Here is a 14698-nt window from a genome sequence, read left to right on the forward strand (position 1 = left end):
CTGTGGCTGTTGGGTGTATAATAATGCTGTGAGTATGTGTAAGTGGGATCAAACTTTGTGAAAACCTACAGAAAATGTAACATCCTCGCCGTTTCCCTCAGATTATTGAACATTTTAGCCTCTTTAAGCCCCTTTTTTTTTTTTTTTTGTTGTTTTTTTGTTTTCAAGGCTCACGGCTGTACTGTTGCTGTTCAAGTGAACACCGTGAAGCTTTTAGCAGATGAAAAAGTTGATATTTCTCCCAATCATAGAAGTCCTATTGTAAAACGAAGATTTACCAAATGAATTACCAGCTGTTCCATTTCTGCTTAATTTATATAAAAAGCTTTTCCAGTTTCCATGACATTATGTGGCTAAATAACAAGAGATTTCACTTTTTTATCTTTATTTCTGCAAAGCGTTATTCCCTTTTGGATTCATATGCAGTGTGCAGAAGATAGAGACTCATTATTGGCAATGAGGTATGTATAGATATTTCCTGATAATGAAAGCTGGAGATAAAAAAAAAAAACAAAACAATATGCAGATTTTTTTTTAAATAAAGAAAATGCAAACAAATTTAATTTTCAAACATAAAATTTAATGTACTAAATCCATTCATTTCTGCTTTGACACTGACTCTAAAACTATCTGTTCTGCATTTGCCTCCATGAGCCCCGTTGGTATTACAGTATATCAGTTTACAGAGCATTACATCATTAATGCAAACACTGTACCAATGGTAATCCTCTTCTTCCTGGATGACGTTGCAGGCAGGCAAACAGAGGCTTTGTAGCATACTGATAAGATGCTGTGCAGCCTGTGGTTGGCTGGTTAAGATACCTGCTTTCCCAGCCAATCCCTGGCAGCTGAATGTCAACCGAGGCAGGATTAAACACGCAGCGCACACACACTGCAGGCCAGGTGCCCGATGTTTGTCAAAGCCTGTTTAAAGTTTTCTGTCACTTTTAAGTTTTTTTCAGTCCTACAAACAGAAAACTCATATAAAAATCTACAATAACAAAAAGAACAAAAGTGTTTTGTCTGGAATAAAAATAAGCTGAGCAAGAAATGGAATTAAATATTCTAACTGTAATAAACCTGAAGCCTATAAGGCCTTGTTAATACCATATTTAAATTTATTTAATGCTTAAAAATATTATTTATTAAGATATTGTATGGCTTCGTACAGTACTTTTTTCTCCTCTACAGTACTGTGTATATGACTAAGCTGACTTCTCATATAAAATGGGAAACAGCTGGGCTAGCTCCACCTATCAAAAGTCTAAATCTCACTGAACTACCATGTTGTATTATGTGCCGTTGTTATCAGATGGTATGATGTTCTATATCAGTGGTCCCCAACCCCCGGGCCTCGGACCGGACCGGAACCGGTCCGTGAGAGTTGAGGCTCAGGTGTGAAATGTGTGGTTTTCAGGGTTTTTATCGGTTTTCAGCGTTATTTTGTTATCGTTTTTATCGTTAACTCCGTATTCCTGGGTCTTTTCACGTGTGTTATAAATAAATCTTCTATTTTTCAGTACCGGTACTAGTTTTATTTTGTTGTATTTTTCCGCGACACCTTAAAGGCCGGTCCGTGAAAATATTGTTGGGCATAAACCGGTCCGTGGCGCAAAAAAGGTTGGGGACCGCTGATCTATATGTTCTACATGCTCGGTTACAGCCCATTTGAATGAATATTAGTGATAAAAATACCACCTGCACAAATAAAACCTGAAATAGTTCAGTGACACAACATCCTGACTGCAATAAATCTTTTACGCACTGATAACAGAAAACCTTGCTCTCTTCCACACTCAGTCCATCAGGCCTTGCAGAGCTACATCTTCATTTTCAGACTTTCAGACTTCATCATTTATTCCTCCTGCCTGCGAGAGGGATGGCCTCATCTCTGGTAGCTGCAGGACCAAGATCGAGGCATCACCAGCTCCCAGAAGCTATTCTGTTGAGAAAAAGGAAAAGAATTGGGCCAAATATACATGCCTCACTTCTCCTCCTTCTCCTTCTAGTAACTTTAATCATTTTATTAAATTATTAGTAGATTTAACATCCATTTCTCTCAAGTTACAATCTCATTGTGCAGAGCACTTCTATTTGTAGACAGATGTTATCTGTGTTAAGCTATTGTGTGTGTGAATTATTCCACTGGCTTTAGAGGATTCCTCCTCTGGGGATACACGGACATACAGTTGTTCCTAGTGTGGTAAGCACTGAGCCCATCTGTCGAGCAAATCCTTTACATCTCTGACTTCATCAGACTCTTGGTGTCGGAAGGCAACTTTTAAAGTGTTAAAAACATGTCACACTTTTATTCACATCTGCTGCTCAACACACGTGAATCTGCAGCACGGGATTACGTGTACACGTGTTTACACAAATGCATGTAGTCTGCAGGACGGTAATGAATATATGAATCACTGTGGATGAGAACAGACAATTAAGTCAAGATAATGAATGAGTGGAAGAGGCTGTTTGTTACCACTCTCATTTTGCTGCTGACGTCTGTGTGACATCCAGCAGTAGTTGCGTAATGTGCTTGTGTACATGAGTTTTTTCATTCTCGCCTGAAGTTTGTTCACCCGTTGACCTATTTTCCATTTAGGGGTCATCTAAAGCAGGGGTCAAAGTCAGTCTAATGACATCTACAAAAAAATAACTTGGTGTTTAATTTGAAACCCACAACTTTAAATCAGAATAGATCTGCACAAACCTTCACTACTCGTGCAGTTTGGGATAAAACTGTTTTCATGCCTTCAAACTCAATAAGAAGTCTCTCAGAGGTGAATTCTCCTAGCATGAGTACACATTTCTTCATAATTCTTCTGCAAAAAGAGGTCACTCATCTCTTTTTCTGTCAATTTTTATGGATTTTAGCAAAATTTGTGCTTCTGTATCCAGAGAAGTAAAGTAAGATAACTGACTGAAAGCATCTTTTGTGACCCACATTTGATGCTATAAAATGTACTTGTGTATGGCTTCTTTCTGAAGAGCTGGCTGATTGTATTTTGAGATTGTGCGTAAGCCCAGTAAGACATTGTGGGAAAATGGCTTTTTTAGGATTGCTTTCTATGTGATTCTATTAAATGATATGAAGAAACTATTTATAGAGGAGAGGAGAAAAGGCATTTTCTACATATAAAGGAAAAACTTTACAAACAGAGATCTCGGTCAAACGTGGGAGTACGTACTCCTGTCCGTGGGCAGTATATCTGGGCGTACCACTCCTGGCAGTACAGGCACACCTGCACACCCTGACCGATGAAGAGACACACCCACATGATGATGTTGCAGACAGGGCTCTGTCGCTTGTCGGTCATGGTGAAGTTGAATGCCACTAAGAGAAGATGGGAAAGGGGATTTGTTAATGGGCTTTCGGTTCTTTCTTTGTATCTGTTATTGAGAGAGCAGGAGGTCGATAAAGGGACAAGGACACGCAGAGAGAAGAAACCAAAACATTGAGTGAGAATCCTTTTTACAGTGTTTTTGTGAATAATTGAAGAATTTAACTCGAAAGTTTGAAGGCACACTCTTCAAAGCAAAAGCCGTTTACATATTTTTAACAAGCTATGGATAGGCATCTCAAACACAGTGCTTTTATCAGCGGTAATAATGTAGACATGAAAAATGTGTCTGTGTTTTTCTCCCTTTAAAAGGCTTTTAGGCAAATGAATGAATTTCTGTAGCTGGGTCAGCACACAAGTTACTTATGCTGCGCTAACAACTGTCCCATGAATAATAAACACACCCCTCACCTCCAAAGACGGCAAAGAGCAAGAACATGACTGGGTAGAAGAAGCCGAACCCCATGGCCAAAGCATACTCGTGAACGACGGCAGAGACTATGAAAACCGAGAGCATGGCAGCAGTTCGGAATTTCCTATTTGACAGCTGCAGGGATTGGAGAGTGAACAGAAAGAGGATTTGGCTAAAAGTTCAGGGGTCAGACTGACTTAACAACAGTTAAATTGCCACACACATGCTGGTTTATAAACAGAGACGAAACCAACAGAGTTATGGGATTTGTTTTGTTCAATATACATGTGTTAGTCTGCAGTATTAGTACTCTGCTCACCCAAAGAAAGTCCCTGTAGCCATAGTAATACAGCCAGTCATGAACCACTATGTTCCAGGTACGGTAATAGTTAGCAAAAGACGTAGAGTTCCACCAGTCCTGAAAAAACAACAGAGGATGAGTCACTCATCAGAATAAAAACATCAAGAAAAAGGGCTGAATATGAGTGAATGTTTATTATTGATCATCTATTTCTACTGATGAGAGATTCGCTATTATTAAAACATCTTAGCGTATACCAAACCCTACAACTAAGGATTTGTAAATGGGTCTTGGAGGTGAAAGCAATGCAGTTCTGCACAGTGCATCAAGTTCCTGGGTGGGTATACTGGTTTAATCTTCATCAGTTTAAACAGACACCTCGGTGCGATCTCTGATTGTGTGCGACACCTTTCTATAAAAGCTGCACGTAAATTTCAGATGTGAGAAAAACAAAGCCAATGCATGCATTCTTTTCAATGACCAGCAGGAGGCGACTCAACTGGTTGCAAACTGACTATAAAAAATGTGACTTCTTAAACACAATCTAACGGTTATATTGTTTGATTTAATACACCATGCTGCTCATTCTGTCATTTATAGTCGGATTTAGAGTTGTTGACAAAAGAGGGTATGCTTTAGGGTGTGGCTTCCTTGTGAGTCATGTGCAGTGTACTCAGTGTCTAAGTCAGACTTGTCATTACCAGTTATAAAATAACAAGATAGGAAAAGTCCAAAATGCTCAACCCAAGGATTCAAAACAGCACTTCACTATCTAATGGGTGTTGGCACAGTGGCATGGCCATCATTTATATACAGTCTATGCACGTTTGTCCCAACTGTTTCAGCTGACAAGCAGTGTCATTTGAACATTATTAAACCAATAAAGTGCCATCACAGACATGCATCTAGGGCAGATAAGAGGTTTAAAGGTTAAGAACAATTTGTAGCCACATTGTAAATTAGGTGAATCAACTCCTGTAATTAACATAAAATACACACACTAGAATCTTTTCAAGATTATTTAGCATTTTTAAAACAAAAATGAAATTTGCAAAACACTGTCTCGCTGTCTTACATCCATTTTTTGCACAAACCTACAAAAAACCCCATGGCTAACATTAGAGTATGATTATGACGAAAATACATAAGAGTGAAGAAAAGTCTCACTCACAACCACACAGACGTTTTCTGGTAAAATCCTGCCCCACATTCCCCCAAGTGCCTTGGTATCTTTTATAGCTAAATTCATTCAAACTCTCAGGCGTACTTAGAGTGCCATAAGCGAATAAGATTTGTGGAAGTGAAAGTGGCCAACCACTATAAGCAAGTATTTTCAGCTCTTGCTCAAGAGCTATATAAATCAACAGGATTCAGCGATGGAAAAGTAAAACTGTTTGGGGACCAGCAGGTCACCCCGCTGCCATTTCACTTGTCATTAATCAGAATTTGCTTGTCTGTAAAAGTAAGCATTTCAGAAAATAATGAGTCTACAGCACAGAAACAGGAAATGACCACTGGACCAATTAAAGTGTCCACAAAAATCAGCCGCACACCTTATAGAACATTCTGTCAGCAAAACGCAGGAGCTCCCCGAAGAGGTTGAGCCAGCAGTGCAGGAAGGCAAAGAAACACAGCAGGAGGAGCATTATTCCTGCAACACACACACACAGAGACGGAGAGAATTGCATGGAGCGATTTTATTTTGGGCATTGCCCCCAGTTTTCTCAGAGGAATTGTAACTTGGCACAGATGCTATTGCACTAACTCGCTCTTCACTCAAAGGGAGTCATAAACATTTCAGCCTTTGATTACTTGTATCAGATTCATGTTAGCATCTTTCATCTTATCACTGTCTTAACGACACTCTGGAGTCCTTTCCTACATTGCAGGCTTAGTAAAATATTAACCAGTGCTGACTCACACGCATGAGAGATAATGGATGTTATAAACATAAATGATGTCACAATCAGAGTCAGAGATGAACTTTAACCTGCACACAGCTTCTTTCTAACGCTGTAAGTGGGGAAAAAAGGGAGGAAAAAAGGCCACGTTGAGTTTGTGTGTGTACAGCTGAGGACTCTTTGAATAAGAGGACATACCTGGTAATATAGAGTGAAAAATAGCCAAAACCATTGTTCGTTTACTGAAAGGCACGTTGGTCTGGGTTCTAAAGACCGGCATGCAGAGACGCACCAGGATAAAGTAGCCGTAGAACAGGCACCCCAAAATCTGCAAAGGGAACATCAAAGAGGTTCGAGAACATCCCATAAAAGAGGAAATGAAACGGAGAACACACACGAGAATCAGAAGTACAAATGTGGAAATGGCTTAGCGATAACTGCGATCAGGGATATATTATTACTTCAGATTATTTCAGTATACAGAAGTAAAACTTCTTTTTAGGTCAGCAGACACTACCAAGTCTTTTGTTAGATATTCAAAGCAAAAGGGCTGAATTATAAATAGGAAAGCAACATTTTATCTCACCATGCCAAGAGTAATGCCAACATAGTTCCATCGTATGTGGCGATTTCTGCAACAAACGGACATTTCATAAATTTCAGATGCAAGATTATTCTTAATGTGTGCTCTGTTCTCAAATTTTTATCAGTTTTCATGTTGCCTGAATTTGTCTCTAGTGTCGCAGTCCAGATTAGGGATTCCACAATGCATCTAATCTCAGATCAACATGACTGCTTGTAACGGCATCTTGTTGTTTTTCAGCCGTCGTTAGATTTATGTTTGTAGCTGCTGAGCTATAGATTCTGAGAGATGGGATTTGATGCTGTAATGAATAAAAAAGAAAGTCACTGCTGGCTTTGTGAGTTTGTGTCACATGACAGAACCTCCAGTTTTAATGAAAACTGGACATAGATATTTTTGATAATTACTAGAACAGAAGAGCATAAATAACCAGCCAAAATGAGGGGTTAATATATCCTACCGAGGGTATGATTCCCTGTAAATGAGCGTTGGACAGAAGAGGAAGTACAAATAGCTGGAAAATGTTGGGAATCTGTGATTTTCTCCTGAAAAGACAAAGACAACGCTGTTAGTGTGGCCATCATGTTTGTGTCCAAAACCTTTAAGTTATTTTAAAAGTGGCTTCACATTAAAGTCTTGTTGAGTCATTCATTATTCATTTAATTTCACAGCTTCACTGTGCCTTTAATGCAAGAACCTGTAAACAAGTGGCCATCTTTAAAAATTAAACAACACTCGGGTTGTCGCTGAATCATTAAGCCATTATACCAAATCATCTGCCTTAAAGACTCATCAGTTTTACTAAATGGTTTGCTGTAGTTTGTTCCAGCTAGTGTGGCGTCCTTTAAACACTTGTATTACAGCCCTGCTCTATAAAAAATGTATTTAACGGACCTTCTGTGAGAAGAAATGATCTTAACTTCCATTTCGATTTTATGTCAGTTTTACTACTTAAGTCAGGACTACAGTTTTCTCCAGGGGGCATTTGTTTTAAGTATTCATGTTTTTGCTCTTGGTCTCCCCTCATGTTTCATATTTTTATCTCCCACTAACAGACCTGTACAAGAGCATCTCTAGCTGCAGATTCATTGTTAGTTTTAAAGTTATTACATAGGTAACCTGCAGAGTTCTGCTTAAGTCATTTTTCCCCCTTGTTTCCGGGAGTGACACTGTGAGTAATGATAGCGCCCGGAGAGAAAATACACCGGACTTCAATACAATACCTTCCTTTGGAGCATTCTTCATGATAACAGGAGCCGTTTCTCTTAAGAACGAGTAGGTTTTCATCAGGAATCGAATCTGGAGAAAATGGATACAGTTATTACGTGAAGGGAGACAGTGTATCAGTATTAGCTGCTTCTACTGTAGATGTTTATCTTCACTCCAAGAACTGACAAGCTGCCCGAAATGAAACATCCAGATACTCACATCTCTTTTTTTCTTTTTTGTTTCTCTTTTGTTGTTGACTCATGATTTATGTGCACTCCCATCAAACATGAAGCAGTGCAGCATGGTGGGACAGAGAGCAGCACAGTTGCAGAACTTGGCTTAATTTGTCATAAACTGCAGTTCAGAGATGATGCACAATCAATCTGCGTAGAGCAGGGAGCATCATAAAGCAGCAGTGAACCGCATTTTGGGGCAATTCAGGGAGTTTGAATATTTAATTTCTGCATCAAACTCAGCAGTTTTAAAATGCCATGAACATCATGTAAATACAAAAAAGACTGATTGGACTCAGTCAGATGAGGATCATGGCCGGGTTTCCCAGAAGCATCTAAGCACCGAGATTATCTCACTCCATCAAACAGAGCTAAAATGATTTTAGTGCTAAGACTGATTTTGGAGGCCGGGGCCGATGTGATAAAGAGGATGAGGAGGTATTAGTGTATGGGTTTGTGATGTTCAAATGCTGGCTGCAGTGAGATCTGCTGCCAGAGATGCTTTCTCCTTTGGTGACTTTCCAGTTGGAAAGCTCCCATCTCTGGCTAGCAGGCTATCTTTATCACAATGTTCCAGCTGAGGGCAGTGAATTACTGCTTCTACAATTTGGATTACCTATGATTGCCAGTGAAAATGTGTGTAATGTTATCTATGATACAGTGTGTTTCTAGCACAGGTCATTACCAATAATCTTTTTTTTTCTGTTGCATTTGAACACAAAGTAGCTCTTTACACTGAATATGCAGTAAATGAAAAAATGAGCGGCTGCACATGTGACAGACTCACCTGTTCCAGTATCACAATAAACCGCGATGCAGGTGGCAACTGGTGGTGCACAACAACATAGATGGGGAAGACTCCAAGTATGCAGGTCTGTATGAGATACAGGATCAGCCCCATCCCCAGAGACAGCCCCATCTTGGAGGGGACTTTGTGGTACAAAGAGCCCCAAAACAGCAAGGTGTAATAGGGAACGCTCAGGGTGTAAGAAAACATGATGGCCCAGGCTACAGTGACCGTCCCCAGCTTCCCAAAGGCGTAGAACAGCAGGTCAAACTCCAACACTAACCTGGGATTGAAAACCAACAAATAAAGAAATAAAGAACAAAACACAAATCATATTCATTATTTATTATGTATTGGAAACCACTTTGATTGTATTCAAACACAGCTGGGTTTTCTTTTCATTGCTCGAATCGTGAACGCCATTGAATATTTTTCCTCTGACATTCTTTCATCCAAAAGGCCCCTCCAGTGATGATATTAATAGATTTTAAACACACACTTACAGCTGTGTCTTTTTTTTTAAAGAACAGTGTCACAAGTGTGATAGTATTATTTGTGTACCATTATTTAGCGCATGTAAATAAAAATTCACTGTTAACTGAAGCTGAATGGATCAAATCATTTGCACACAGCAGAGTTGCCCACTGGCACTAGCTCAAATGAGGAACATTTGCAACTGCAAACAAAAACCAAATCATTACGACACTGCCCAAAGCAAGAGAAGAAATACTCAGAGGAGTTGATTCGTTATCTTTCTGCTACCAGATGAGCAGAGGGGCAAGGAAGGCGGGAGATAAGAGAACAGGAAGTCTTGGATTAATTGAGTTTCTGTTAGATTTGGTTCAGGGTTAAAGAGTTTGACACATGGCAGTACCACACACACACACACACACATCCACGTGTCCCACTGACCTGCCCTGATCGATGTAGTCAACAGCCAGAGTGCTCAAAAAGAAAATGATGAGAACAGCTATGAACATGTGGTAAATGGTCCGGATGTGGCTGATCTCGAACAGTTCGCTGAGAAAGAAGAGGAAAGACACAAATAAATACACAACAAAATCAATAAAATGGCCCCATGTTTGATAAATCTGTGCGAACTCTGCTGTGAATATTGTAAAGGTTTACAAAAACGTGCTAGTCCCATCTAAGTTTGCAGTTTGATTGGGTGCGCCTTGCTAGCTCTGGGTTGGACTCCCTTTTGTGTCGCCGATTCACGTTCCTCAGAGATTTAAGGCCATATTGAAGCGACAGCATCAGACTTATCTGATGCATGAGGTAAATCTCATGTTCCATCACAAACCAAAGGTGCTCTCGGATTGAGATGGCATGTGACTGTGCAGGACATTTGAGTACAGATGGCTCATGTTTATGCTGCTGGAAGCAGCCATCAGTAGATGAGTAGACAGTCATAAAGGGATGGAGAGGGTCAGTAATGATGCATAGGTAGGCTGTCACATTTAAATGATGGCCACTTGGTACTAAGGGGCCCAAGGTGTGCCAAAATTATACCCCCCATCATCAAAGCATCACCAGCCTGACCCATAGACACAAACGGGATGAATACATTCTTCATGTCGTTTACACCAAATTCTGACCATCTGAATATAGCAGCATATATTTAAACTTTAGATTTAGGCAACGTTTTTTCAGTCTCCATTGTTCAGTCTGTATGTCCGGTATGATCAGGAGCCCAAGTGAACTTTCTGCTCCTGTAAGCCCATCTGCTTTTTTGACCCATTCTCTGTGAACCATCGAGATGTGTGTGGGAAAATCCCAGTAAGTCAACAGCTTCATTCAGACCAGCCTGTCTGGCATAAACAACCATGCCACGTTAAAAGTCACCTAAATCATTTTTTTTCTCATTCTTGTGTTCACTTTGAACTTCAGCAGGTCACCTTGTCCATATCTACATGCCTAAATGTGCATTTGATGCGCTGATCAAATAAATCCATTAACGAGCAGTTGAATAACCTAATAAAATGCATAAACCATGCATATATCCAATTAAATTAGAATTTTCTATTTGAAAACTATGTACACTGACAATCTGTAGATGTTAAACCCTTGTGTTAAACCCAACTCTGATTTAATTTGGGTGTTTTCACATCTTTTATACTCACTCCAGCAGTGACGCCCTGGCCATAAACACTTTGCCATCATCCATTCTCTGAGATCTGACACAAAGCATAAACAGAAAAACAGTCACACACTTCAGTGATTAGCATAAAAAAATATGGTGACCAACAGACCAATTTGTGTCTCATTCTTACCTGGATGAGCTTATATTTTTTGTCTTTCCATTTACTGTTGATTGGGTGTAGGAGAGGGACTGGACGGACTCAGTCAGAACTCTGTCTAGAATTTCATTGAGCTGATCCTGGACCTGCTCCATGACTTTTATTTTGATCTTCTACAAGAGGAAAAAATCATTTCTTTCAAATCACGTTTCAGTAACTGTGTTGCCTTTGTAAACCACTTTCCTACTTTCATCCACCGTTTAAAGAAACAGTGATGAAATACCTCAGTACATCGTTCCCACTGCCTCGCATCTTCTTCCACCACCTTATCATGATTGCCAGCTGCAGAGAGAAGAACAGATGTTTCTCACATCGTTCGCTAAACTTTTAAATATACTGAATATATCTTTCACCTAAAACTGTGTAAAAATAGACAGAACTGAAAGATCAGCTTACAGTATAAAACAGTATTTTGTCCATACCAGAGCTTGAGTTGTCAGATGACTGTCGGGGCTTGATCTTCCGATTATACACCCTGCTATCGGCCTCCTTGGTCGTCATGGCTACCCTCACGACTGGAGGTTAGTCTGTTTTCAATGAACGCACGTGCTGTCGTACTGATGCCTGTCAAAGTGAGTGATGTAATGCTTTTATTTATTCCATGTGTATAGCTCATGCCGAAATCTTCTAGGTGAATTGTGGTGAGTATAACTGTAACGCATTTATGTTAAACTAAAATAAGCTGTGTGCATTAATATATCATTCTTTGCAAACTTGTGACGCGCCAAATGTTGTAAATGCTTTGTGGAGAACAGCCTATAAACAGTAAGCAACTTTTACTGGTATAGTTTTGCACATTAGTAAGACACACATGAATGTTTAAGTTTAAATCCTTCATTTAGAATTAGTGTTATGATGGGTATATGTTATTATTTTGTGTTTTCATTTTGAATGTTGTGGATGTGTGATGTTTCCAGTGTCTGTGTGGCTAAGAAGCGTTAAAGGTAAAGACCTCAGGAGCAGTTTTTCAACTGGAAGTATTTCTATATCGGTAAACTGCAAGTAGAAGAGGGAATTACCTTGTCGTAGTTCACGAAAGACTGAATTCACAGCAATAAATGCAAAATTAAAATAAGACTCACTATTAACCTCCTAGGACCTGGCGTCCACATATGTGGACATCACATTTTTGGGTTATTTAGACCAAAATACTCAATTTTGCTCTACAAGGGCCTGATATCCACTTACGAGGACGTTGTACTGCTACTGTTGTATCAAAATTTTAAACGAATATCCTCATATGTGGCTCTTATTTTTCTTAAAAACAAAAATAAGGTAAGGTAATAAGGTGGTTTACATTCATCGGGCCCCAATGTGACCAAGTATCAAAGAGAAATTAAAAATGCATGCCGTGGAAGAGTTCGGGTCTTAGGAGGTTAAAGTTTATATTCGATACAACTCATATTTTTATTTTAGTGGAGAAAAAACTGTTTCCATTAAGTAAGAGAGTTTAATGAGTCTAGCTGCCAGTACTTTACTGTTTACCTGTGTGTTTCAGCCTACCAGCAGCAGTGCAGCAGCTGCCACAATTGCCACGAGATTCAACCTGGCTTTAGCTTTTTGTTAAAGTTTAATAACGTGAGAGGATCTTCCACGATAAATTGAAAAATTACATCAGGTCACTGGCTCGTTGCTGGCTGGTTGCCTCATGTCAGAGATTATTATCATTCCTGATGAGCCTCAGTGCCGGTGTAGTGAAACCAATCGTGTGAATCCAAAACTGAAAAAGTGAACTGCTTGTCCGGATAAAGGCACCTGTAAGCTCGGTGTTGTGGAACAGTGGTTACCCACAGTGGTTTTCCACAACAAGCCACAAGTCACTGCAGTTCAAGCTAAACAATCTAAACAAATGATAAAGATCCGCGTCTCCACTGCAGGTTATAAGAGATAAGCTACAGCAGAGAGGTTGCATTGTGGGGTAAAAAACAGTCATTGACCTCATTAGTGACCCATACATTCTGGTCATTCCTCCATTAAACAGATACGCGTCAAAAAGAAATTCAGATTAGACGCTGTGCAGCTGCAGACACAGTCATATGGGGTTTTTAAAGCAAATCATCCTTATTGTAACAACTCTAAGATTATTAATGAGTCTATGTCATGTTTAAGAAAATATTTATTGGCTTGACCTCTTTTCTACTTGAGCCCGAGCAGCTGTTACTTTCCTTTTGATTTGTTGTATTGATGAACTTTGTCTCCCTTTGTCAAAATGCTAAACTGATGCTTCACTTAATTTCATGAGCAGCCAGTACTAATAGATTTTCAGCAAAATCTATGATCTGTTACGAAAACATTACTCATAGAAGCTGTTTTAAAAATCATATTTGGGTTCATGACCTACTTTTACCTACATGAAAAACTGCCTGTGTGGTTAGAGGTACATGCATCGGTTTAATAGCCCATTCACAGAAGAACCCTTGAACTCAATAACTCAGTTCTGCCATCATTATATAAAATTTATATCCAGCACGATGCTTCAAGACCTCTGATCTTCTTTAATGTTCAGTGTTGGCTACAACACTCATGTCGAGCGTTTCCTACTAATTTAAAAATTGCCCACAGCAGAAACTGCAGATTTATCATTCGTTTAAATAATACAAGTGTCAAATGTCAGACATCACTGTGTCGGGTAGATGTGACATGATCTATAAATATGCATTAGATGTGTACTCACAGTGTTTTAAGTTCAGGTCCACTCAGCAGTGCACAGGATGGAGCCTCTGTTTCAGTCAGTTTCCACTGACACTGACTGTTAAGTATGATGCAAGTCTTATGATCTGTGTCCCCTCCTGATGCACTTTACCCTCATGGCTCCTGGCCCAGGGAATCCATTGCCCAATCAAACTTTACCTCCTTGGCTGGACTCATGAGGTCATGCACAACACTGGACTGTGCCCTAATGTCTCACTTATCCAAGGTACTTAATACAAATTTCATTCATATCATGTATTTTGTGCACTACGTTAAAGGTATATAATCTGGGTCAAACTTCAAACCAAAATAGTAAATATCACAGGTCTATTTAGCATCTACAAATATGCTCTTATTTGGAAAAGCGTGTTGCTTATTGTTAAAGCACAGCTGTGTGTGGAAACAATGTTTCCACTTTAGAGTAGATAATGAATGAACTGGGCAAAAGTGTGTGTGTTTCAGGAGTAACTGGTGAACTTGAGAGAATTGTACATTGTGGAAATAAATATTTGTTCAAAGCTCAAAACATTTCCAGAGGAATGCTGTCTGTCTGTCCATCCAGTCATCCATGTCAGAGTCGTGGTGTATAACCTGAGGGCTGTCAGTTTGTTGCTGGTGAATTCAAACCCAGGACACAAAGATATATGTACTGTATTAATGTATTTGTCCATTTATATGAAATGTATCTCTCGGTTTAAACTAATGATACATGTACAAAATTACTTTCTGGTACGAAGCACAGCAGGAGTAAAGAAAAACAAACTCTTTATAAATACTATTTTCAAATAAATACATACAAGGTTAGAATGATTTATTTTGATTTAAAACAATCCCCCCAAACTTTGTGCTCGTTCAACTTGATGTGAAACTGTTAAATTGAAAACGTGTTCTCGAACAAACTGTACGGTTTGTTTGGTGTCCTCGTTTCAAAAATCTAAAT

General features: G+C 39.3%; 1 protein-coding gene across 1 annotated transcript; it reads right to left on the reverse strand.

Annotated features, from left to right (window-relative positions):
- Window positions 1-1587: 1587 nt before the first annotated feature.
- On the reverse strand, window positions 1588-14492 carry soat2 (sterol O-acyltransferase 2). Its single transcript, XM_026166763.1, has 16 exons — window positions 13742-14492; window positions 11490-11631; window positions 11291-11349; window positions 11041-11180; window positions 10891-10944; window positions 9680-9787; window positions 8768-9050; window positions 7762-7837; window positions 6999-7083; window positions 6542-6587; window positions 6154-6283; window positions 5608-5705; window positions 4073-4171; window positions 3753-3888; window positions 3189-3334; window positions 1588-1942 (listed from the first exon to the last, which is right to left on the reverse strand). Exons 2-16 carry the CDS (start codon window positions 11566-11568, stop codon window positions 1886-1888), a joined length of 1596 nt encoding a protein of 531 aa, XP_026022548.1. The 5' UTR covers window positions 11569-11631; window positions 13742-14492; the 3' UTR covers window positions 1588-1885.
- Between the last annotated feature and the right edge of the window lie 206 nt (window positions 14493-14698).

The sequence above is a fragment of the Astatotilapia calliptera genome, chromosome 5 (assembly GCF_900246225.1).
Source record: "Astatotilapia calliptera chromosome 5, fAstCal1.2, whole genome shotgun sequence".
NCBI lineage: Eukaryota > Metazoa > Chordata > Actinopteri > Cichliformes > Cichlidae > Astatotilapia > Astatotilapia calliptera.